The 24,679-nt window shown below is 44.9% G+C and overlaps 1 protein-coding gene across 1 annotated transcript in view; it reads right to left on the reverse strand.

Moving 5' to 3' along the window:
• LOC139698579 (AF4/FMR2 family member lilli-like) overlaps positions 1 to 24,679 on the reverse strand; it is a 106,635-nt gene that overhangs the window by 23,471 nt on the left and 58,485 nt on the right. The window contains exon 5 of the mRNA XM_071597422.1: positions 17,458 to 17,488. Coding sequence (XP_071453523.1) covers positions 17,458 to 17,488 — 31 coding nt within the window. The remainder of the gene's footprint in view (positions 1 to 17,457; positions 17,489 to 24,679) is intronic.

Consider the following 24,679-nt stretch of genomic DNA (forward strand, 5'->3'; position numbering starts at 1 on the left):
AGCCGTTGCCAAACAGTTTTTCGAGAGCATGTGTGACTCACAGGCGTCCAACTGTGATTTAGTCGGAAGACGACCAAACTATCTCTAGACGCTAACACAGCAAATAATTAGCTTTATACCAACTCGCCTATACACCTCGTGCGAGCGTGCTATATTTCGCAAAAGAGTTGGTCCCATGCATATTACCCTACAGAATATTCTCTCTCTCAAAAGCGTTCATGAAAAGAAAATTAGAGAAATTAATTGTAGAACCTGAAGGTATTAAATATAATTTGTCCACGAACGAGTAGGTGTCAACGTCATCGTGACTTTTCATGCTGGGAAACCTAGTACTTGCTTGAATATAGCATATAGTATTACGTGTTGCAAAATTAATTTCCATAATTATAATCGTTAACATTTTCCATTCCTAGCCGTGGCTTGGCAGGGTGAGATTTAGATGCAGGCTAGTACACCCTTTTTCCCCTTCCATTTTTGGCTTAACCCCACTTCTAATCTCCCTAAAGTTGTACTCTATAAACTTTTGCGTAACCTTAAATTCGAACAAAAATATAGAGAAGAGGTGAAAATAAGAGGGAGTGGGAGACGCGGTGAGAACTTCGTGTTTATTCCCTGTGTAGAATAAACCATAAACATAGAAATCAAACCGAAGGTCGGTTTGGTAGGTGATGATAGAGTTCACCCAGTACTAAGCCCGACGGTGTGTGAAATTCACATATCGAAGTAGGGGGGCAGTGCCTTTCCCTGTGCCGGCTATGGTTTTCCAGGAAAATCTGGTACCCAAAATATCACATCGCTTGGATGGAGCTGCAGTTGCCCAGAAAGGCTTGTCCGGGAATCGAACCCGGGCCCTCCGGTCAGTAGTCCAACGCTCTACCCATGGACTACCACGACCCACCTGGGTAGAATAAATCACCTTAAATTCAGACTTTACCAAGCTTTCCTCATTTGTGAACCGGGTGTGGCACCATACAGAGATCTACAAATGTATCCAGCGTTATCAAGAAGGGTTGGGGGAGTGAGGGGGTTGACAAGTCTTGGGGAGATGGGTAACTGCGCGAGTCATGTTAAACAACTCTTGTAAGGGATGAAAAAGCGCGTGACTCAATTCACAACTAATTGCCTTCTCAAAAGTTGAGCCTGGGACGACGAAATAAGCTCATTTCGCAGAGCAACCCTGAGAATTACGCATCTAAATACATACGAACGAAAAATAATCGCTCATTAACTATGAAGAATAAGTTCCCTGGAAAGAGAGGCGAACGTGATTATATGATTGATCGTTGATTCATATTCGAGACAAAGCAGCCGGCCAAATTATGAACCCAATCATTTATAAACTATTTCAAAACCTAAATGGAAAAACCCAGAGCCGTAGATGGTTGAATGAGTAGACCATCGTCGGTAAGAGTAGTTTCAATCGGGAGATTGATTAACTAGGGGCTCCCACTCTCTCCTTTCTCTTACTAGCTCCTAGTCCACTCTGAGAGTTTCTGTTTGATGTAAGGATTATTAACCTCGCTCTTTCATTTGCCTCGTGGCAAGTTACCTCCAACCAAATTCTTAACATTCATTACGTCTCAAGATGAGGTTAATCCACCTGATTATTTTCTCCCTTGCCGCAATCCATTTATTCTTTTCTTCATTTTTCTTTTCAATCGTGAAATATAAATCTCCAATGAATAGACTCAACATATAATTACAAATGAACCGACGTGTACCGATCTTGCTACCCCTTTCGCAGCCGGAAAAAAGTGGTTAGATCACGAGTAGACGGGAAGTTGAGGGAGGTACTCGGAAGATTAGAGGGTCTTGGATTGGACAGCGGAGTTTAATGGGGGGGGGAGACCCAGAGGGTCGAAATTAAGGAGGGGGACGCAGGTGAAGGGGGAGAAGTGGGGGGGGTGGAAGGGCACGGGGCAAGGGACACTACCCTGGCGAGCGTGAGAGATAGCAGGGCAAAGGTCTTACGAGAAGAGGATGGATCTGAACGCGGTAATGTAAGAGACGGCCGCATTGTACATGCATGCATGTATTCAAAGTCCGCGCGCCGTTTGTTCCCAGTGACATCAAGGGGTTCGCGTCGACATCAAACCCTTCCTTCTATCAGGTAGGAGAGCTCTAGGGAAGCTTGTAGACGCCAAAATTCCCTCCCCTTCCACCCCTCTTGGATTTCGAAAGCGAATAAAACGAAGAACAAGCCATAATATCTGTCAATGTCACTTAAAAACCTGTTTTCGCCACCTTCAACTTGAGGGACAGCTGAAAATGAGAGCACGGAGTGCAGGGAATACTCTTTCTGATAAAATAGTTCACTTGAAGATAATATATTGATGCTATAGTCGAGTTTTGACGCCGTTTTTACCCGAGCGACGAGGGATTAGAATAACTGAAACCGCCGGAGTTATATACATATAAATATTTTTAACCTTTCCAGCCAATTCGTGGCTATTATTTTTTTTGTTTTAGTGTATTGTATGCCTGACTAATAGTTCGTCTCGCTTGCGTAAAGAAATTTTTTTAACGTAAGACGCAGCAATGCACGCAAATAAACTTGCAAAAATTATATCCATCATCGGAATTATTTTATATAGCTATATGTAACTAACATTTAATTTTTATGCTGCGTGTCTGGTGTTAGCTTGCCCTCTGCCACATGCCCGAGAGGCGACCGCCAGTGCACCGTTTACATGAAATGAGAGTGAGACCGAAGTGAATCACTTATTAAGCAAAAAACAATCGCGTCGGTTTGATCATTATGCGAACGTGAGGAGAACCTACACAGAACGACTATCTATTTCAAATAATTATTATTAGCAGTGAACTTAAATCCTCTTGGCAAAACCCCTTTTTCCTTTCCATCGGCCCTGTATTATACGCACATACCACACATCCCACCAACCCAACATGGCCGACTGCGCATTCGTAATGGCCTCACAACATTCGCCTTGCTACACCGTTCCGTTTCTTCTCTTGCTTAAACCACGGTATTTTAGATATGGGACGAGATGCTAGGACTCGGGGAGGGTCAGAGAAGACTTGGAAGATAGGGTGGCGATAGGGTGATACCAGGGTGGTAAATGGGAAAGAGGGGAGGGGGTAAAAAGGGTAGGAGAGGTTGACGCAAGGGGATCGGACCGGAAGGATCGAAGACTCCGAGCGAGGGTATAGCGGATAGGAGAGCGGGGGGGAGCAAGGGGGTGAGGGTTTGCTGGGTGAGGGTTTGCTGGGTGGGGGAGCGATGCATGATGGGATAGCAGGGTCAAACTGAGACAGGTTTGAAGGCTTCCGAGGTTGGGCAGGACATTCGGGGTGCTCGAGTGAAACGAAATGCTGCAGGAAAAGGACAGTTTACACTGGGTCAACGAAATGCGAATGCAAAAATAAAGAACGCATGCATCGAGACGTGCAGTTAACAAATGGAAGGAAATATATGAGAGACCACACAATATTGACGTGCTTTCGCGAGCGAGTCGGAAACTCTGGTTGGTACGATGCCTAAAAAACACTCGCGTGCATACTATCCCGACGCGGATATAATCGTTTGAACACACGGCGGCAGATGTGATCACCCGAGCATAATACGAAAATTAAGAGTCGATCTCTTTAGATTACTCCCACGCAGGGGCTCTTAAAGACCCGATGGAAGGACCGCCGAATGAATGGACATGACGCCTTGAGCAATTAAATCTATCAATTTCCTTTCTTAAGCTTCCTCCAAGTATTACCACCGATTAACAATCATCGCCCTCACAATAAAATCATTCCCAAAACACCGTCCGAAACACGATGCCGCAAAAGCCTTCCAGGCTTCTTGTCGACGCTAATATGCAATTACAGCTTATCTTTGAGATATCCATGCGATTCTCGATTTGACCGAAACCTTCCAATATAAAACAAATAACCACAGCAAACGTGCTTAAAAAAACCAAAGTGGGGAGAATAAAATCCGCTGTCCTCAAATTGACATAAAAGTGAATTACTTTCTTCTTCTTACTAACCATGGAGATAGCCTAAATGCGAGGATTTAGGTAACCCGAAGTCGAGAGAATTACTAAAGAGTATCATATTTTAATACCCGAAACATTTCAATGACAGGCGCAATTATTATGTTATCTGACCGTCAATCAAGTTCTCTTAATCGCAAACCAAAATTTAGCTGATATTAACTTAACATTCAATCATTTTATGTAGTTTTTACCCGCGATAAACTGGGTAGCCGAGTAAATAGAAATTTTTGTATTCAGCGATATAAAGTCACTTACAAATACAACCATGTTCCTTGGTAACGCTGGTGATTACTTTCACTCCAAATAATATGGAACGAGTGGAGAGCTCGTCGTCACGACATTTATGCAATAATTCTCTGGTCATCGTCCAATGCCATTCGAATTCATACAATGTCCTTTTCATGCGCATGACTTGCATTCTTTAGAATTACAGCAGTGAGGTTCCTTAAAATTTGATGCATTTCAGCCACTTTGATAAAAATTTCTTTGAGAATAATTTGAAATAATGGGGGCGCGACATGTGTCCGAGTACCGGGAAAGTAGTAGAACTAACTTCGCCATCTTCCTTGCTTTTCTTTCTCAGGCATGACTATCTAAAAAAAAACCGCACGAAGGAGAATCGTAAAATTTTACTCGCTCTCAAGTCTTAATTGCCCCTCGGAAAACAACGTAAGGACATTTTTAAATGGCCATTTTGGTGGGCGGCATTAACAGGACACATTTTTCTTCTTCTTCCGGAAAAATATATGGAAACTCACCGCTCCTTCAATACGCCATGGTTTTTATCGACGACCTCAGAGGGCAGCACAAGGCCGGCCAAGTTGGGGAATCGATGTCGAAATTAAGGTGTAAGTTGGGCAACCATTAAATAAATAAGACGTCACGCGGACTAGTTCAGCGTATTGCACGATCCTTGGTTCCTCCAAGCAGCGCCAAGCATTACCTATGATGGAATTCATTTCCACACGTTCGTTCCTTTGCTTTCAATGGCCGCTCCTTTCATTCTTTCAGTCCGGATGGCCTGAACGCATTTCCCTATGCCACGTTATAGGAAGAACGGTGGCGGAATGCCCGAAGGAACATCTGCTCTCGCGCTCAAACTACGCATCCGAATCTCAATTTAACTTTATTTAACGAAATGAGATGGTTTGCGCAGCAGAATTTACGAGGAGCAACTTAAAAAAAACATACGTCGACGAAAGGTGGACCACATTGATCAATTTCATATTCTGACTGTATGATTATATTCTGAAACTGAAAGAAGACAATTACCAAAAAAGGAATTAATTCTTGGTCTAGCCAATGATTACTACGTTCCTTATACAGAAGTTCCATTACTAATCTCATTATTCATCGAGTAATAAGTTTGATAACTGGTCTTACCTACGTTACGAATTAGCACTTAACAATTCGTTTTTGTTTTACCGCTTGTGTGGATCCCACTCCCGCCCATTTCAAGTCAAAATTAAAATAAATCGCCCTCGGGTCGTTTCACGCATTTTAAAGATCAAATCGAACGCTAATGACATTAATGGGCTCTCTTTATTTTTTTGTGGACTCGCTCAAAAAATTAGGAAAGTCACACACGCCAACCTAAAATCCAAAGGCATCCACAGCGGAAAGCATGATTCCTATCACGACGCCTACATCAAGACTCCCCAGGTAACGGTAGCTAAGTTCGCTAAATATGCAGACTGCGCAAACTTCCTTTTCATGGAAACGCCGACAAAATTCTTTCTACTTGACTTGGTGCTCACTTCAAAACACAACACCGCGTTACGGTTCGACTTACGCATAGGATTTCTTTCCACAAGATAATACGCGATCAACTGACGACACTGCCAATCCACCTCGCGCTAAATATAACCCTCTCGTAAACAAATTTCGTCACATCACTCGCCATTGACGTCGCCGAACCAATGGCGCGTCGAAGGGTAAATAGAATTCCTACAGGTGAAGCCTCCACCGATTCTAAAGCACCTTAGTTAGAAATGAACTTGGCTGGTTTTTGTTCCTGTATACTCCGGCGGCTTATTAGGTGGGTGCACTTATTGTCACCGTTACCCGCACAATTTAGGTGCAATAAAGAACCAACCAAAATAAAATTTCAGCAATCATATACAGGTAGGTTGCCTGCATAAGGTTGGTTTGACATACAAGGTTAAGAGTTTACCTCCAACCATTTCCTACGGAATGTGAGAAGCCATAGGGAATGATGTTTACACACTGAAGACATATAGGACAAATTTCTTTTTTACTCTACAGGCCTCTACGATACTTCAACCCCGTAAAAGCGCACCATAGGAGGCAACTCTAAATAACTCGTCGCGCCGCACCCTCGTTGCCATGACGTAACGAATAATGCCGATTGTTGCTTATTCGAGAGAGAGAAATATCAATTACATCAACTCTGACCACCCTGAAGTTGCACTTAACAATTTAATGTTGTTTCACGTCCTTTTTTCGTGCCTAATATTCATCTTTAGATTGATAAATTTCCCCCATTTGAGATCATGCTCATCTCGGCATCAACGAGAGACACCGGCAGGGGAATAAACCGTCACCAATTCGATTTTGGTAAGGAAAAGGGACTTAAAAGTTGCCACCTTTTTTTCTCTCTCTCTCGTCGGTGGGCACGTGCGTTTTAAGTAGATCACCTGCTTCCGCCGATTATCAGCCGACGGGCCCTCCCAACCCTTCCCGCCGCCCTAAGGCACGTCTTCCCCGCAGCCCTCCCCCACACTCCTCTTCCACGCCGGGACTCTCCCCCAACGACTTCCGTCCACCCCCCCCTCTTCCCAGCGCCGAACAAGAAGAACAGCCTTCTTCGGGCGCCCACCTTTTCGGTTCTTACAGAGCCCCAGAAGACCAACGGGGGGTGTATGCGGCAGGGGGGAGGGGGCTTCACTTCCGCGTCTTGCCGCACGCGGCTGGTTTGCGAGAGGCAAGGTGTGTGGAGGGCGAAAGGTGTTCGGAAGGCGAGCTGGGGAGGGAAGGGTGTGGCCCAGGGGCGCCTTAGGATCGCGCCACCTCCCGGCCGACTTCACGGGCAACCTTGTCCGATTGCATCTGCGGGGTATTATCCGAAAACTCGCCCCAGTTTCAATCGCCTTCAATTTCGAAACGGCACAACGAAATTCTCGCTGCTTGGCATCTACCACTTTCATCGCGCGAGATGTTTTCAACACGTGCACACCGTCGGCGTCCACGCATCCGCTCAACAAAGATGCGAGTTTCGTTTCATCTTATTGTACTCCTACAACAGTAAAAAGTCTCACGCTGTATTTTGTCATTTCTTAGACCCTTGCAAGCCACCACCAAGGCGTGTGGCAGGGGGTGACGGTACTTGAAAAAAATTGCGTACCTTTTTGGACTCACAAGAAATTAATACATATTTTCCCCTCACTATTTTCTCAATCTAATTCCATTATAGCAGTACTAAATGTTTCCCACTATCTTCCCCGATTTACCTTACTACTTCCATTCTCCCTTCTACCACAACCGTCAACAGCCAATATTTCCTCCATCCCATTCTCCCTCGAATATTCTCCAGGCCTATTTAACACACCTTCCTCTGCCACGTTCTTTTTGAGTTTATTTTCTCCCATCCATTTATTTCCACTCCTACACCGCCTCCTATCTCCGCTCGTCCACTTTCCTCACAGAATTGAATGCCCCACTTTTGTGCGTGGAGGTGGTCCAAAATACACACTTACTGACATGAAATAAAATACAACGCGTGATGGTGAAAAATTTAGGGCAACGAGCATTTTCGATATTTGTAAAAACAAAAAAACACCGGGCTTTCAACGTAAATAAGTCTAAGAATCATAGCATTATTTAATATAAACCACAACTATGGTAGAACTCAGCTCATATTAATCCCTATACGACGTTCGGCATTCACACATTATAGGGTACTAAGGAGGGTCATTTCGTTTCCTTCTCTGCCGCCTGTCGATTCCCAAGATGATCTGCTACCCGGAAAAAACGGTCTGGATAGGGGGATAGGCTATAGGATGGTGTGAGCCGAACCCATACTCTCCGCGCAGTAGCTCGACGTTCTATCCACTGGACTACCACGCCTCCCTCTCAAATATACGTATCATTATATATATATATATATATATATATATATATATATATATATATATATATATATATATATATATATATATATATATATATATATATATATATATATATATATATATGTGTGTGTGTGTCTAAACATCGTGCGTATCTAAATATATCTCTACTTCGTCTCGAGTCTTATCCGTTGTATTTGTAAACAAGACAAACTGTATTTATTTGCCGTTGCGAGGTTGGATCCTTTTTGGAAGAGAGGAATAACTTCGACTATAAAGTCAAACTCTGAAACGTTTTATTCAATGGGCTATCTTCAAAACCTTGCCACCATTTCCTTATTTAGGGTCTCCATCCTCCCTAAGAACGGGCACGTAAATGATGCAGCTGCGACAAATTTTGTGGGAAGCGACTGGGCTGAGAGAGCGCGAGAGACCCTGCTCTTTCGAAAGTAGATCCACATTCAACAGCAATGAACAACTCGATCCAAGACTTTTTCACATTTAGTTCACACTGGGCTTTTTAAAACAAAAAAGGAATTGTTTTCTCGAAACAGATTGCGAGTTTCATTTCGCGCCTATGACTCAGCTCAACAGCAAAGCGTTCACCTGCCATTCCAAAGGCAACTGCCATCTTGCACTCACTAGAATACGTTGACATTCAAATCTTGGAAATGGATGGAAAATACCAAACGTTATGGTAATGGGTGTAGATTCACGTAAATGGAAATTCAGCGGAGACCCTGGCATCGGCCAAAAATTATCAATTGAAAAGCGTTTAGGAAGCATAAAATGTCACGTTCTTTGACCTATTTGACGTGAATCTATTGGTTGATGGATGTTGTGACTATATATTCCCCATGTAAAGGGATCGCATCACTCAATGCGTCAAAATAAGGCTGTTTTGTGAACATATGATGGTCACCGACTGCAAAATATAGCAACCATTGCGACGTCAAAAGAGTAAATTTAAATATTTTGTCCTTTCTTCCATTTCGAATTCACTTAACTCCTGTCACCGACAACAGGCATCTGCTATCAATACGGGATGGCGGACGGTGGCGGCGATTTCATGTAAATTGAAGCCGAGCTGCATTGAACAAGATAATGAGAAAAGCTCCTTGATCCGTTGGATATCTTCAGGAGCGAAAGAAAAGCGTCGCGTCATTATCCGAAATCCACGGTTGGGCACAAGGGAATCGGGGAGATTTACACGCACGACTTAAACCACGAGATAAAAAAAACGAATCGTATGGAATTAACGCTGCGACAGATTAACTAATTTTGCTCTCATATTCATTGGTGAGACCAGAAGGAAAAGAAGCTACGGGCAACATGGAGAGACACTGCCACACAGTTAGAGTTAATGAATCAATTTTCTCCACACACATTTCGGGATCACGGCAGTTGAAAATTTTCCGAGCGACAATAACTATTAACTCAAAATAAAACATTACGTACCATAACTAAACGCCCTTGTTAAAGCTTTCAAGGTAAGATGCATTGTAGTTGACGATGTAAACATTGTATTTCCACGAATTTATTCGTAATTCACACGATGAAAAGTATGCAGCAACATCCCAATAATTAGACTGATTATGTTAAATAATATTTCCTTAATCCGTTAAACGTACGGGTTAAGGAAATATTGTTTATTATAAAGTCTAAATACATGACGTAAGAAGCTCCATTTGTCCTTTCCATCCCAAACATAGACAAGATAAACTCTATCAAGTCAAAAATAGAAATCGAGGGAGGTTAATTGGGCAAATAAAATAATGCCCCGCCAACTCCACCCATGGCACAATGACAAGGAACACACCGAAACATCTACGCGGAACCCCTCTAAGATGTTTTCTATTTCCTGGGTAGCATGTCAGCCCAGTGGGTCCAGCATTCGACCATTGACAGGAATCTTGGGTTCAAAATCCGGGTGAATCGGCCCACCTTCAGCTTGACCAAAGCAGAGTGATTTCACGATATCTTTACAGAAATTCCTCACCCACCAAAACCAAGGTTTTAATTGATTACAATCGTTTGAACTTTGATACGGCGTGTGGTTTTGTTGCGCGAGGAAACTGGGTCGCTGTTGATGCAAGATGATAGACGTAGATTGTACGGAGGCTTTCGAGATGTGGGTGCGGAGGATGGAAAAAATAAAATGGGCGGAAAGGAAAACAAACGGGGAAGTATCAGACGTGGTGAGATGGAGAGCGGGTTTTTTGGGATAAGTCCAAAGGAGGCAAGAAAAGTTGATTCAGAGTATTTTGATGGGCGACGGAATGTTCAAGACTGTGATAGGGGGGAGAACGTGGGTCAGGCGAGGTGGAGGGGAGGAGAGAAAGAATGACGGAAGGTGGAAAGTATGCGGAATTGAATAAGGGTTTATTGTAGGACCCAATGAGTCAAATTGAATCTTGTTATGCGGGATTGAGAAGCGGCGGCTATCTTTGTGTCCATCAGACCTACCTCAAATGGTTGACTACCAAATAATAACAGTGGTTTGGTTTCGTATCCACGACGATCGAGGTGCATCGCAAGGCGAGCCAGACGCATCTCCAAGAAAATATCTTACTTCCCTCTTGAACTCTGGAAGGCGAACAATCGCCCAACACCAAACTTCGCGTGACGCGTCGCGGTGACGCGCCGCATTCCCCGCGTCGTCACGGCGCTGCACACCGCGAACGCCCCGGCACGAGTTACGGCACGTCGGACGGCAGCCGACGAGAGACGCCCCCGCCCCGACGCCCTCCTCGTCCCACCCGCCTATCGAAGGAGCGAGGGGGGTGGGGGGAGGGAGTAAAGGAACGACGCGATGGAGCAGGGGCATGAAAATAAAAAAGGACGACTGCGCAGCGAGATTCTGTTGCATCCTTGAACGAATGAGGGGGAAGCAGACGTAAAAGGATCAAGGGGAAACGAGGGAAATGCGCGCACCGTAATACTGGAGCAAACGGAATGCTTTCCGCCGCCTTGTCCCAGGCTCCCCATCTTGATCATTCCCGACTCGAGAACAGATTTACAAAATCCTCGGTCTTGCTTTCCTTCAAGGGGACGAAAACCCCCCTCTGGTACCCAACTCTGGAGTCCCTTTCAAGAGCGCGACCATTGTGTCGTTATGTATGAAAGGCGTCCAGCTGCGAACCCTGTCACACAATATTTACAGCGTGGCTTCATGTCTCAACAAACAATTCTTTGTCATGCTATCAAAATGACGTTTCCATTTTCGTCCTAAAACCTTTGGATCGAATTGAACAACTCACATTTTAGAATCAACCTTGGCTTAATATAACGCTGTGACCACATCGGATTTTTGCGCTTCAATCAAAACGTTTTGAAGTTGCGCATGAATCATCATATCGCAAGCAACTTACTAGCGCCGTCCGATTATTTCTCATTGTATGCTAATTACATAATACTACTACTACCACCTCGACAATTCTTCATCGGATTTCTCCGAAGCTATACTGATATTCATCTAATTGAAAAAAAACTCTATCCTTCCCTTACTCCTCCCTCGCGGACACAACACGCCTCGGCATGGGTGACCACGGTAATAAACCCGAAAGGTTGTTAGATATGTGAGGATGAAGCTCGCAAAATACTAAGACCTTATTAAACGGAGTGTGAAATTCACAAATCAAGATAGGTGGGTGGGTCGGTTCACGTGCTGCCTATAGCTTTCCAGGAAGATCCGACAGCCGAAATATTCACTCGGCATGGGTGAACCTGAAGGTACCCAAAGGCGTAACGGGGAATCTAACGCTGGCCCTCCGGTACGTAGCCCGGCGCTCTACGCACTGGACAACCAAGCCTAAGACCGATAAAACAAATGTTAAATTGTTTCCGTCTTCTATGAATAATTCTATTTTGTCATTATATTGCAAGATGATATTTCGAGATATTTTATGCGACTCCTAGCGACTAGGCTACATCAATTTATCACATCTCTGCTTTCGAGGTATTCCGACAGAATTCTCGGTTTCTAGAACATCCTTAACGATACTTGCTTAGAATAACCAGGTATTCCGAACTTCAGCGCCTGGATAAACCACTTTAATATAGCTAGTTAGCTGCCCAGGAACGAGGCCTGTTTTCACATTATTTGGTCCGGTAGAGGGTAATATTATGACCATCCGAAGAGGATAGGGACACCGTCAGCAGACCTGAACATACGCACATTGGTATCCGATGTGACAATAGGCTTCCGGTACACAAAACGAAAAGGCAAACAATGTGCCCAACGAAAATAAAAAAGAAAACGGGCGCGGGCATCAATGCTGCGACGAGTGTTTTCGTGCGGGCGCATTAACGCATCATGAAGGTGTGACGCGGTTAATCCCTTCACGGGTCGCGAGATTGATGTATCGCGCACCGGTGCGACGCAGTTAAAACCCCGACAAGCGAAGCATCTTGATCCAACAAGTTTTCGCGCGACATCGGAATGTGTAACCGAACCAGACTTGCGATCTCGTCGTTCGTTCCGGCTCACCACAACGGCACATTTTTTCTAATCAATGGATTTCTCTGTGCTTCAGAAACAAACATGTCCTCTCGAGTGCAAAAAAATGCATCATCGACAGAATAGAATGCGTTTTACGCATAAAGCGTTCACTATCGGTTAATTTTTCAAACGGAGAAAACCAATACGTACAGTGAAGTAATCCGTATAGAAATGAAAAGTGTAACACATCATTTAAAAAAAATGACAGCTCGTGACCGTATGAAGAAGGGGCACGATTCGTGTTGACCGATAAAAAACTGAACATGCTGGATTGAAACATTTGGGATATTCCTGCGCAACTTTATTTGACAACTCTGAAGAAATAGTCAAATGCCGTCGATTCCGAAGTGCTGACGTTTACCGAAAAGCAGCCACCCAATGGGGGCTAACTTTTGAATGTCAAAGCTAATTTGCAATGAATTATTCGTCACAAACTATATTATTATTATTACACACTATTATATTCCCTGAAACGTACACCATAATATATACTCTGAAATTTTGAAGAAGAATTAATGTAGAAAAAAAATTCACTGTCATTAGGCGGGAGAAAAATATATTATCTTTTAAACTCTCTTTCACTTTAGATACATGGGCAGTAAATCGTATTGGAATTTTCACATTAATTTTTTTAACAATGCGTACTTAATACGCACAAAAATACCTTGTCCAGTTGTTCATTAACTGTTTATCACATTTTCACTGATATCGCTCTAGTGCATAGCAAATTTGCGTACAACATTACAAAAGAGGCATGAAATTGATATTATACAAGAATCTAAAACTAATATTGACCGATTTTATAAAACTAATTACCACATACTGCACCTACTAGTATACTTATTTAGGAATGCACGCGACGACTGAGTGATAAATATCGAAACGATAACTGATATTTTTCTCAAAATAAATGGTTATTTCCGATTCATTTACGGTGTTCAAGGTCCCTCCTGTCAACGCGCACGAAAGAGGTTGGGACCCTGAATATTTCGACATCGCCGACTCACGAAGAACCTTGAGCTCGTCAACTACCATCATTCCGTCACCATTAACATAGGCAGTCTACCGATCAGAATTAGACTTGTTGGTTTCTAAGAAATCGAGGACTTCCTCCATCAGAACTATTGTGCCCTACCTTATTTTTTCCTTTAGATTTCTAATACTTTCTTTCTACGACCCTTTCTGGGGTCAGAAAATCCACTTCTCTTCCTCCATTCTCCCCGCTCAAGTAATATTCCCCAGTTTAATATCCCACTACCTCTCAATATCTCACAAAGCTACCGTTCCTGCTTTATTCGAATTTATCCCAGGAAATTCCTCCCTTCCTCTTTGTGCTTCGTCTTACTCACTAGCCAACTTATTTTATCCACTCTTCGCCACAGATAGATCTCAAAAGATCCATACCCTGCCCTCAACCTCTTGCATCAAAAGATCAGCTTTCAGAACCGTACAATTCGTAGCTTCTCTTCGTGCTCCTTCACGAATTCACATCGATTCCCTCTTCCTTGCGGATGTGCATCACCTACAGACGTTCTCTCTTCACTCATCATGCGTTTAACTATCGTTTACCCACCCACTACATTAAAAATTATTTTCCCCAATTCTTCTCCACAAATCACACAAATCTCAAGTGCCTCTATGCCCACCCTCTTGAATATAAAAATACGTCAAGAAGAATACAACGCATCATCCTCGAGTACAGCACCATCTTTTTCTTTACGTCTTCATACATGTGTAGCGTGCTTGTCATTGATTCCTTCCTCTCCCCTCCACCACATCCAAACACTTTTCATTCATTTTTTCTTCCATCCCGCCACCACCTCACCGAAGAAAAGAGCAACCGAGGAGATGGCGGAGGTTGCATTCCTTCCGCCCTGAGGGGAAAGCGCACGTATGGACGCCAGGAGGGAGTCTGAAAGGCGACCGGCCGTCCATCTGCCCGGCCGGCCGGCAGCGACGGGAACGCGCGTGGATATCGCCTCCCCCGGAACAGTGCCGGCCGGCTCGGACGCGATGAAAATCTCTCCCCCTGCCCCCAAGCGCACGCACGGGTGAGAGAAGACCGGGGACGCCTGCGCCCCGCCCCGCTCTCCCAACTCTCTCTCTCTGCCGCCCCAAAGGGTTCGCGTTCCAAATCTTTCAGCGGATATCGATTGACGATCCTCGCGCGCGCGTGTCTCCCTCTCTCTATCCAGTGAGGGTTTAGAGGAGCAACCATTGAACGAGCGGCGAGGGCGAAGCATTCCGCTCAAGAGACATTCTCCGCTCTCCCCTGCCGATCCCTTCGCCATCGCGCGTAAGCGCACGCCCGTGAAACGCGCCGACGAACATCCCCGACCGATCCACTTCCACCGCGGAACATATCGGGGGCAAGGAACGCGGCGAGGGGGCGCAATCATATTTTTTCCCAGCCAACTGCGCGCGCGTCCCCAAATTAAAGGGGGGGCGCGGCAATGGTGCAAAAAACATCGTTTACGCCGAGATTCGATCGTGAAAACAAACATGTTTTTTATTCCTGACACCGGCAAAAGGCGAAGGGGGACCTGGAAAAGTAGCCGGGAGAAAATGAACAACCCTTTCAAGCACCTTCAATTACGTTTTCGCATTAAAAAAAAACAGCTTTACCACACGCACCGCGCAAATGAAGAAACTTGGGAAAATGGATCGACTCAGATATATCTCTACTTCCGCGGAGGAACGCGCTTCAGAATTAACCAAACACACAAAGGGTATAATCCGGAAAATATACAGCCCACTTCCCCTTCTGGGGAAGAGTGCTTAACGATGTCCCGGTTGGGGGGAGCGAAATAACCCCATGCCCCGGGAGATGATGTCCCCCATGTTAATGCATTAGTTCATGTAGTTATCTCAGTTCTCTCACGGCAGCCCCCCTCCCCCTCAATCTATTCCACAGACATCCGATTAGCGGAGGGGCGACCTCTTGGCCGCACGAACACGATGTTATCAAAAATTAAAAAAGCTGTTATTGAATGCTCTTATTCGACGAAAATATGCGTGTTTCATTGGAACAGTCGTCCGCGGGGCGACTTTTTCAACCACTTTCTTGTAATTTCGAGCATCTGTGCCAAGATCGGCGTCCCTTTCGAGATTCGCTCCCTAACACGGCACGAACGCGAAAATATAATAATGACCGTTCATCCAACCACGAGGAGTCTCGTAAAAGCGGAACAGATCTCTCTTCAGGATCGTCACGCGAGGACCCTTTTATCCTCGCATCTTATCATCTGAAGAGCGAATATTTCTCACGACGGTTTTCTTTTTAATGATCCTGTCATCGAAAATTTGACCAACTAATTCAAGACGCATGGTACCGTTCTTTAATAGGGGAAAAACCCGGATAAAATAACATTTTTTTCGAGGGATGTCCAACGAGATTGAAAAACACGAGAATGAAGTTCGGATATTCCAATTTCAACAAAGAGGACACGGAGGGAAAGTTCTGAGTCCCGAATTTTGATCCCTAAGTACGTCCCAACACTGCTATAAGCAACTCCAGTGACTAATAATTAAGCGGAGGCGTAAAGTACAGAGAGCCGTTTTATGAATAATTAATTGCAATGTAAAACACCTTTTTAACTTCCACAATGTTATATTCTATGTGCACACAGACTAGAGTTTTACTTCGAAACAATTTCGATCTGATTCGTCGGGCCTGACGGGAAATAATTTACTGTCATCGGCTGTTAATTGCAAAATACATTAAATACACGCACCCAATCATTTCCAAAATTCTAAAAAAATGAAAACTTTCCAATTCATGATGCTACAGTTATTGGCCAGACGGCCGATTATACCCTGGATAGATGTTACCCTGACGACGAGGCATAACCACCATTCCCCTTGACTGATAAATGTTTCAAATTGATGTCAACTCTTTATGCTTTGCGGGACCAGATTGGGCCTGAGAGATATAAATCCACATTGCGTCCTATTTCACGTCAAGTTCCTCGCCGAGCACCGGTGGACGCGTTAAAAGAATTGAAACTGGTGAAAAAGTCCATCGCCTGATTGAGAAATAACATCGGCAATCAATAACTCCACATTGTGAGGGCAGAGATTCCGGGCGTTGGATTATGACATTTGCTGTGAACGTGACTTTGACCAAAATGACCAGCAGGAGAATTACAGCAGGAGGTTACCACCAGGAAAATTGCCTAATTGCAACGAGATTAATATAATAATAATAATATTCGAGCAATTAATGCAAAAACGCCGCCCCCCGGAGGCCAGTACCCCAGCATACTTCCAACAGTTGGCGTCACGAAGGGCTACCAAGAGAACTTGGGCCACTCTTTTGCGACCCCATAGGAAGGGCTCCCCTCCCGAACCCACCACTCAAATCCACTCCGCTAACGTGACATTTGATTCCTCCTTCCGATTCCCATCCAGTGGCCTGTTAAATAGTTGTTTAAATCATCTTTCATTTCGACGCCGCCTCACCATCACCATTTTGCGCTGCTTCGGAGGTTTAAAAAAAAAAAAAAACAAGAAGGCCTCTTTTAGTGAGATTAAGTCCCAGCAGTCATGCAATTTACCATAAAGAAATTCTCTCGGCATTTTCTTGGCCAAGAAATAGGTTCACGTTGGTGAAATAGACGGTTGATTAGCATCACCAAACCGGTCGCGCATTGGCAAATAACACGGTTATCAAAAACACGGTTGACAAGGGAAATCTGTACTGAAACATGGAGACATCTATGACGGTAGTGACGTAATTGAAGAGGAATATGCTGGAGCAATGGCACATGCCCTGGGCTCAGGGCGGGGTGCGCCGCTTCTATTTACTTCCCGAAGCATCACAATAAAAATAAACGAAACATTTCCTGTGGGTACTTACGATGATTGAGGAGTTGGCGCCACCACCCGCTCTGCAAAGAGAGAGAAAAATATTTTTTTCAGATTATTGGTTCAAAGAAGGAAAAAACATCAATAAATCAATGAATATGCAGTGCATTGATATGAGACACGCATTGACTGAGTGGGCAACAATAAGAGAAATGACAAAGAGAAAAAATTAAAACCAAGGTTCACATTTCATGAGAACATGAATGCCAATGAAGAAGTCCTTCCATTTCGTCATAGCCGCTACATTTTCATACATTAAACCATAATTACAACTAATTGCTCCACAGCAAAACAAGTTCCTCGAGTGAATAAATAAACAAGTGGGGAACACTAAGCGAGTGATCCGCAAAAAAATCAAATCATTTGCCATGGAAACGGGTATGTATTCGTACATGCATGGCAAATCTCGAGTGTTTCGCCACAATCAAGGTTAAACCACCTTTCGCAACAACGAATCCATCTTTGCTGGCATGAACTCAAGCATCTCACTGAATGCGATCGACTCTTTTATGACTCGCAGGGTTACATTTATTATCCACGGAAGCAAGTAATCCAATTCCTTCCCAGGTACAGATATCTCGATAAGATTGGAACATAAAAGTGAATGGAATTAATTTAGGCGTAAAATAACACGTAGAGTCGGAATCTTTCGCCAGCATCTAAACTTATAATGCACGGATTTATCTCGTGTGAATTTTTCATGACGACATAAACGATTTTAATCCATGTTATAAAGAGATCGCGCCGGAATCGACTACATGGGGCAAAGTGACCGGCATCAGCCGGGGCCTGCCTTTCATTTCGCTGCTTAAACACTTAGCGGCCGCTTTGTGGAGTGGTGACAAGAGGCGGATGCCGACCCCGGGAACGTCTAGCGAAGCCATAAGGCACCAGAGACGCCCTTCGATTGGTTCCAACGAGCGAAAGAAAAAAATTCAAAACCAATAGCGACCACTCTTGTTGTCTCTTTTCCCCTCGGCGGGCCTCCACATGCTCCGCACGCTACCCCGCAGGTACCGTACCGTGAAGTCCAAACGGCTGCTTTGCTATTGAATAAAAGATGGTGAGCGGCGGAGGACTGCTTAACTTCTGTTGACTCCCGGGATATATACAGTCTCCCTCCCTCATTTTGTGTCGGGGTTGTGCAATATACACGTCTACTAGACTCGACCCAGAGCAGAGGCCAAGTTTCCTCAACACGCAAAGCAATAAAAGGCGCACAAAGGCGACAACCAACACCTATTCCGGCCATCCAATCAAGCTCTCCCGATTTTCATGACGCGCGAGGTCAATCGAAGCTGTCGTGCTTCGGCAGCTTCGATTGACCCCGCTCCCCCCGGGAAAACTAAAGAGAAACTGCACCGTCGAGCCACATATCGTTCGACCATAGCCGTAAATAAAACACCCAGAAAATTAGGTGGCCCATTAATCAATCGCGCTTCTTGGGGATTGCGGAGAATTTTTTTGTCTTGAGATGGCTTAAGCATTATTTTTTAAGGAAGTGAATACTGGGCATCAGCACAATACAAAATGGTAAGCGTCTATATATGCACATGGAGAGAATTTTGAGAAGGATTCCTTGTGATAGGACGCTTAGAAATTCCCATTTTGGAGAGCATACGAGCCAAGAAAGTTTCCCATGCAAAAAATAACGAGGCATCATATCTCTGCCTCGTTGTTTGCGGCTCGATATTACACTTCCGTTTGTGATGTTTTCAGTCTCCTGGGGAAATTTTCTTGGGTTGCCATAGGTGTTCATATTACCTAGGAATCATATAGTCGAGTCATGAACAACACTAAAATATATTTCTTCAATACTTTCAGTAAACACGAATAGATTAATTGATATTACGTTTACAAGAAATAAAGAAGACCGAAACGCGTATTCTATTTGAAATTGATGTGTGCTTAAGACCGGATTCAACGAAATCCTCCCGATTCATAAGCACTTTAACAAAATTAAAAATCATTACTTTATTAAGATTGCTGATTAGTAATAATAACGTCACCTATTCTCACTTATTGTTGACTATAAACATATTTTTAGAAGAGTCGAGCTAATCGGTAAGGTAACGGCAGTTATAAAAGCAGGCACTCAGGTAAAAACAGCAAATTTCCAATTAACTGATCACTGTCAAATCACGCTGGTGAAGCAATGGTCAAATCAGGAAATCACTGTCGATCAAGCACTGATTTTTGTTGGTGAAATCTCAGGCCGAGTCTGATGAATGCGGCCCTCGGGAATTTTACCGTAATCGGTCCACTGCAGCCAACGAACTGTGAGTTTCGCCCTGCCCTACGCTCATTCTTATACTAAAACAAAGACGGAAAACAGATCCCATTTGATCTAGGAGTAAAGAAACAGATTCCTGGAAGTTGCCTCGATCCAACAGACAAAAGTGTACAGTTTCACGCAGGGTAGGGAAAAAAAGAACCCCCCACCCCCCGACTTCTTATTGACATTCCGTCGGTGCACCAACCTTCTCTCAGTCATCCCCCCCCCCGAACCCTCCGCCGCCGAAAACGGACGGTTACGGAGTTACGGCGAACAAATGAAATTCTCCCCTCCCCGCCCGGGCACGCACACCGCCGAATGCAACATGGATCCCATCGCTACCCATTCTGCGCGAACTTGAAACGACGGAATGGAATGAGGGGGGGGGGGTTGTTGATGGAGAAGGGAAAAAATCGTGCAGGGCCCCAGGGCCCATAATTGTGGGGAGAAAAAAGGAAAAAGATCTCCCTCCCCATCGAGCGGGGGCGGCGAAGGCATGTTCCACCGGCATCGCAGGGCGGGGGTGGATGATGGAAACGGGGTGTGAGAGGTTGTGTGGAGAGAAACGGCAAATAGGGGGGAGGTTTGGAACCCGGGGTTTCGGTGGAGTGAGTGCATCGCCCGTGAAGAGCTGTGCTGCGTTGGAATTACAAAGTGGGGAGGAGAGAGCAGAGGTCGGAGGGAGAGAGACAGAGGAAAAGAATACATTTCCACCCAAAACGGAGAGAGGCAGTCAGTCGTACGTTAAAAAACATTAAATAACAAAAAAGAAACCCTTCACACACACACACACACACGTGCGCGCGCGAAAGGAACACCACAACGCCAACGGTCATCGGTGAAACACACGACATTAAAATAGGAAGTGGAAAAAAACAAAAACGCAACGAGGAGGGAAGAGGGTGGAGACATTTCTGCGCCGGAAACGCCCCGCGGTGATATCGCGGATAGAACGTATGCGGTGAGATCTCCGACGGGTGAAAGACTTCTGGCAGAAAGGGATGGACGACAAAAACTAATAGTAATGATATATAAAAAAGGGGGGCCAAGGTGACGAAGGAGATGTATCATGAAACACGCCACCCTCCTCACCGACGTAGGGCGCACATTAGCGAGTGCCGCAGGAAGGAACATTGAAGCGCCCCATGTTAATTTCGCGACGAGCCGAAACGACGCATCAAAAATGGCGCAAATTTGTTGGCAAAATGGCGCATCCCCCGCGCTCCGTGCAAAGCCTCATCGTTATGGCGTCGAGTGCAGGATAAACAGCTCCGATGGCCGCCTGACTCCCCTTTGGTCGTCCCCGAAGGAGATTCCTCGCGCTGAACTCGGGAGGGAATTCGTTGCGACACACCCGGCGGCCGTAAATGGAGCTAATCTGAATTTAAGGCGAAGAAAAGACAAAGAGGGCATGTGGCAATCGTCTCCGGCGCCTCGTCCACGCCAACCATTCGAGGGGATACTCAAATGCACCATAAACTTGGGCGCAACAGTTTACAACAGCGTAATAACTGGGAACACGCTCTCCAACCTAATAATGCTCACCCCGGAACGTCTACTCCCAATGTCACACCAACGGCACGATATGACTTATGCATCGGAAGAGCCTTAATGCTTACCGGCTCCTTCAAACGTGAAGTCTCTAACAGCAGGAATATGTTTTCCACAAAACAGCAGAATGGAACTAAGAACAGAGAGGAACACCTGAGATCTGTCGCGCTGCTCTTAAAAGCTGAACGTCAATTCAGGCAGGCACTGGTTACCTATCGTACCACTTAACGAAAATGATCACTATTATTCGCAGAAATTCGCTTGCTGGAAATCCTACGCAGCTATGCCTACATATCCTAAATAATTTCGTTATTTGCTACGGAAACGATGCTTTACGGTTTTGAATCTGCGCAAACCGTAAAGAATTTTGCTTTACGGTTTGATCAGTTGTACCACAAAAACCAAAATCGAAATTCATCAGCTAATTTATTTTTCAAGGCCTGTCAGCCCAGTGGATACACCGCCGGGCTGCTGACCGTGGGGCCCGGGTACGATTCCAGGCGACACCTCTTGGGCACTATCAGCTTCACTTGCCGGGTACCATATCTTACTGGAAAACTATGGATGGCACCGGGAAAGGAAGTATGCTCTCCGACCCTGATGTGTGAATATAAATTTCCAGCGCAATTTCCCAAATGACCAATAACCAAAATAATAATAACCATTATTCTCCACGAGCCGAATTATTCTTTCCAAAAGATGTCTGTAGGGTCATTTACAAAAACACTCCTCGGCCAGGGTATTGAGTCAACGTAACTCGGGACAGACAGGTGAATAGGAACCTTAAAACAACAAACAAAGAGTTTCAGAATGCACGTTTCACAAACACACCCCCTCCATTTCAGGGGCAATTATAAAGATTACTCCTAAATATTATCACGCGGTTGGTCGAAACGCGACAACCAATGGAAGTCGTAGCGTACAAAGGATGTGCCACTGGATCAAACGGGCATTATTAGCTTCCGGTATGGCACGATTACATTTCCCACGCTACAGGTTAACGGTACGTTTTGGGTCCGCTGACCTTGTAAAAGTTTTCCCGACGGTCGCGTCGACACAGCGTTTACCTAGGCTTTGCACATACGAACGAGCAATACGGAGTCCCGTCAAATCCCGTACGGGAGCATGCCTCCGGTTTAAGTTTAAATATGCGTGGATTAAAAAAAGAAGGATGTCCCCGCGGACTCAAGCACGGGAGGAACGGGTTTGGAACGCACTTCGCAGTCCTCGACCCGGCCGGCCGATTTGACGCCACTTCCCGCAGTTCTGCCACACTTTCGGGCACGCGAGTGAGAGAGAGATATGAGAGAGAAAGCCTGGCCGCACTTTTACAACGGCTCTAATAATAGGCTGGTTAGCTACGGAAAGCACCGGTGCACAATGCAATGCACAAAACACTACCCCCGAATCACTGGACTACAAAAGGGGACAGAGAGTCGAGAGAGGACTGGACGAAGCAGTGCGGCCCCCTTTTTTTACACCCTCCCTCCTCCTCCCGGGAACCATTGCACCGAGTCGCGGAAACGGGGATCAAAAGGACCTTCGCGTGGAGTGAAATGCAAATAGGCTACCGCTTATCCAATCCTACCCCCTCCTCCCCTTCAACCCCCTTTGAAGGCTGGCCACGGCACCCGCTCAGAGGACGGGGAGGGGGTGGGGCATAAAAAAAACAAACAAGCCCACGCGGGAATCGCTTCCGCGGCGTACGATAAACAACGGGGTTCTCTTATAAACCCCTGAAACCACCCCCCTCACTCTGCCCTCCCCCTCCTCTTCCCTATGCCCCGCATGTTCTAAATGTCCTAACGCCATCTGAGGGAGGAGAGGGGGAGGGACTAACGAGGCGCGACGGTGCAGTGTTGGTACTCGGAACAAACCTCGTCAAAAGATTCGGCCAAAAGGGAAGCAAACTACGGAAACCACGGGGGGAGGTTATGGGGTGAGGGGGAAGGTAAAAAAAATTGAATCACGGGTACGCGATGGACGCGGCGGCGACTTCGGAATTGTTTGGTGGGAATGGGTGGACACACGTCGTAGTCTATCCGGTCACGATCCCCTCGGATTCTTTTTTGACACCAATAAATTTCCCGCCAATCATACTCGTCTTTTCGGGAACACTTCAATTAAAACAGCAACGGTAAAGATGAAAGGATCACCCGATTCCACAGAGAAATGTATGTGAAAAAATAAACGGGATTTCGGTTATAAAATTACCCTAATCGACTCTCGGGTCGTTTAAACAATTTTCTTCCTCTGCCGATTCACCAAGTCCCTGCTCAGACTCATGACGAAACCTTTTCACGAAGTGACGATCGATACGATTCTTTTTTCAATGCTCTACTCAATTTAAATCTCTAATAGCGTGCACCCAACAATGTATGTTGTTGTAGCATCGAAGTTTCTTCCGGTTATCTTAACGTGAATATCAAAGATCGTATCATATGAAATTAATAATCGACCAGGTCGAAGTGGAAATATTTGGGACTTAACTTGTGCTGTTAATGACTGAACAAAATACATCCGACATTTCTCAGTGCGACACGAGTTCAATTCACATTTTCACTACAAAAAGTTAATATGGTAATTAATTACATTGGTGGTATTTTTTTAGCACCAAGCGTTTCTGAACTGGCGGACGAAAAACAGGAAGGATGAGTTTACATAGAGGTTCATTGCGATATCCTAAGACCTGCTTTAAAGCCATTGTCGCTCTCTTTCATCCTAATAGGGGGGGCATACCTTTCTTCATAGACTTTTCCAATAGCATTTATTACTCTACGCAATGATTATATACTAGCGCGAATGGAAGTAGTTGTACGCGATTGATCACGTTTGCCAGGAACAAAAAGCTTAACACGCTGCACATCAAGGACTACGTATATTTAAAATGAAATACACGTACTTTTGAGCGCTCAGAATTTCTACGGTGGGACGAGGGCAATTCACTCTTTTACCCTTGAATGAGTCCATGGGGCTGTGAATCGCTGTGAGTCCCACTCATTAAATTTCCAAGTCAGAATCGAAAAATTATTTTCAGACTCCGCATCCGCGAGGAGAGAGATAGAGAGAACCGAAAGGTCTACTCTATTTCTTAATGAGCTTTTGCGGGAAGATTAAAATAATGAAAAAAACTAATTCGTACTGGAATCCACCACAGGCTTCCATCCAGCACAGGCTTAGGCTTGAGAAAGACTTTACGGCAAGATATCACTTCAAGAAATTAAGTGGGCCGTGTTAGAACCTCGTTTCACACTCTTCCTTTTCTTAAGAGCAATGACCTCTCTCTCTCTTTCTCCTTCCTAACCAACAAAGGATTTGATGGCGTTTGTTTCCGGTATTCAAGGGGTCAATATTGACAGAAAACATCGGGTTTCATGAGCTGCTGAAC

This window comes from Hetaerina americana, unplaced genomic scaffold (assembly GCF_022747635.1).
Source record: "Hetaerina americana unplaced genomic scaffold, ioHetAmer1.1.p SCAF_89, whole genome shotgun sequence".
Classification (NCBI taxonomy): domain Eukaryota; kingdom Metazoa; phylum Arthropoda; class Insecta; order Odonata; family Calopterygidae; genus Hetaerina; species Hetaerina americana.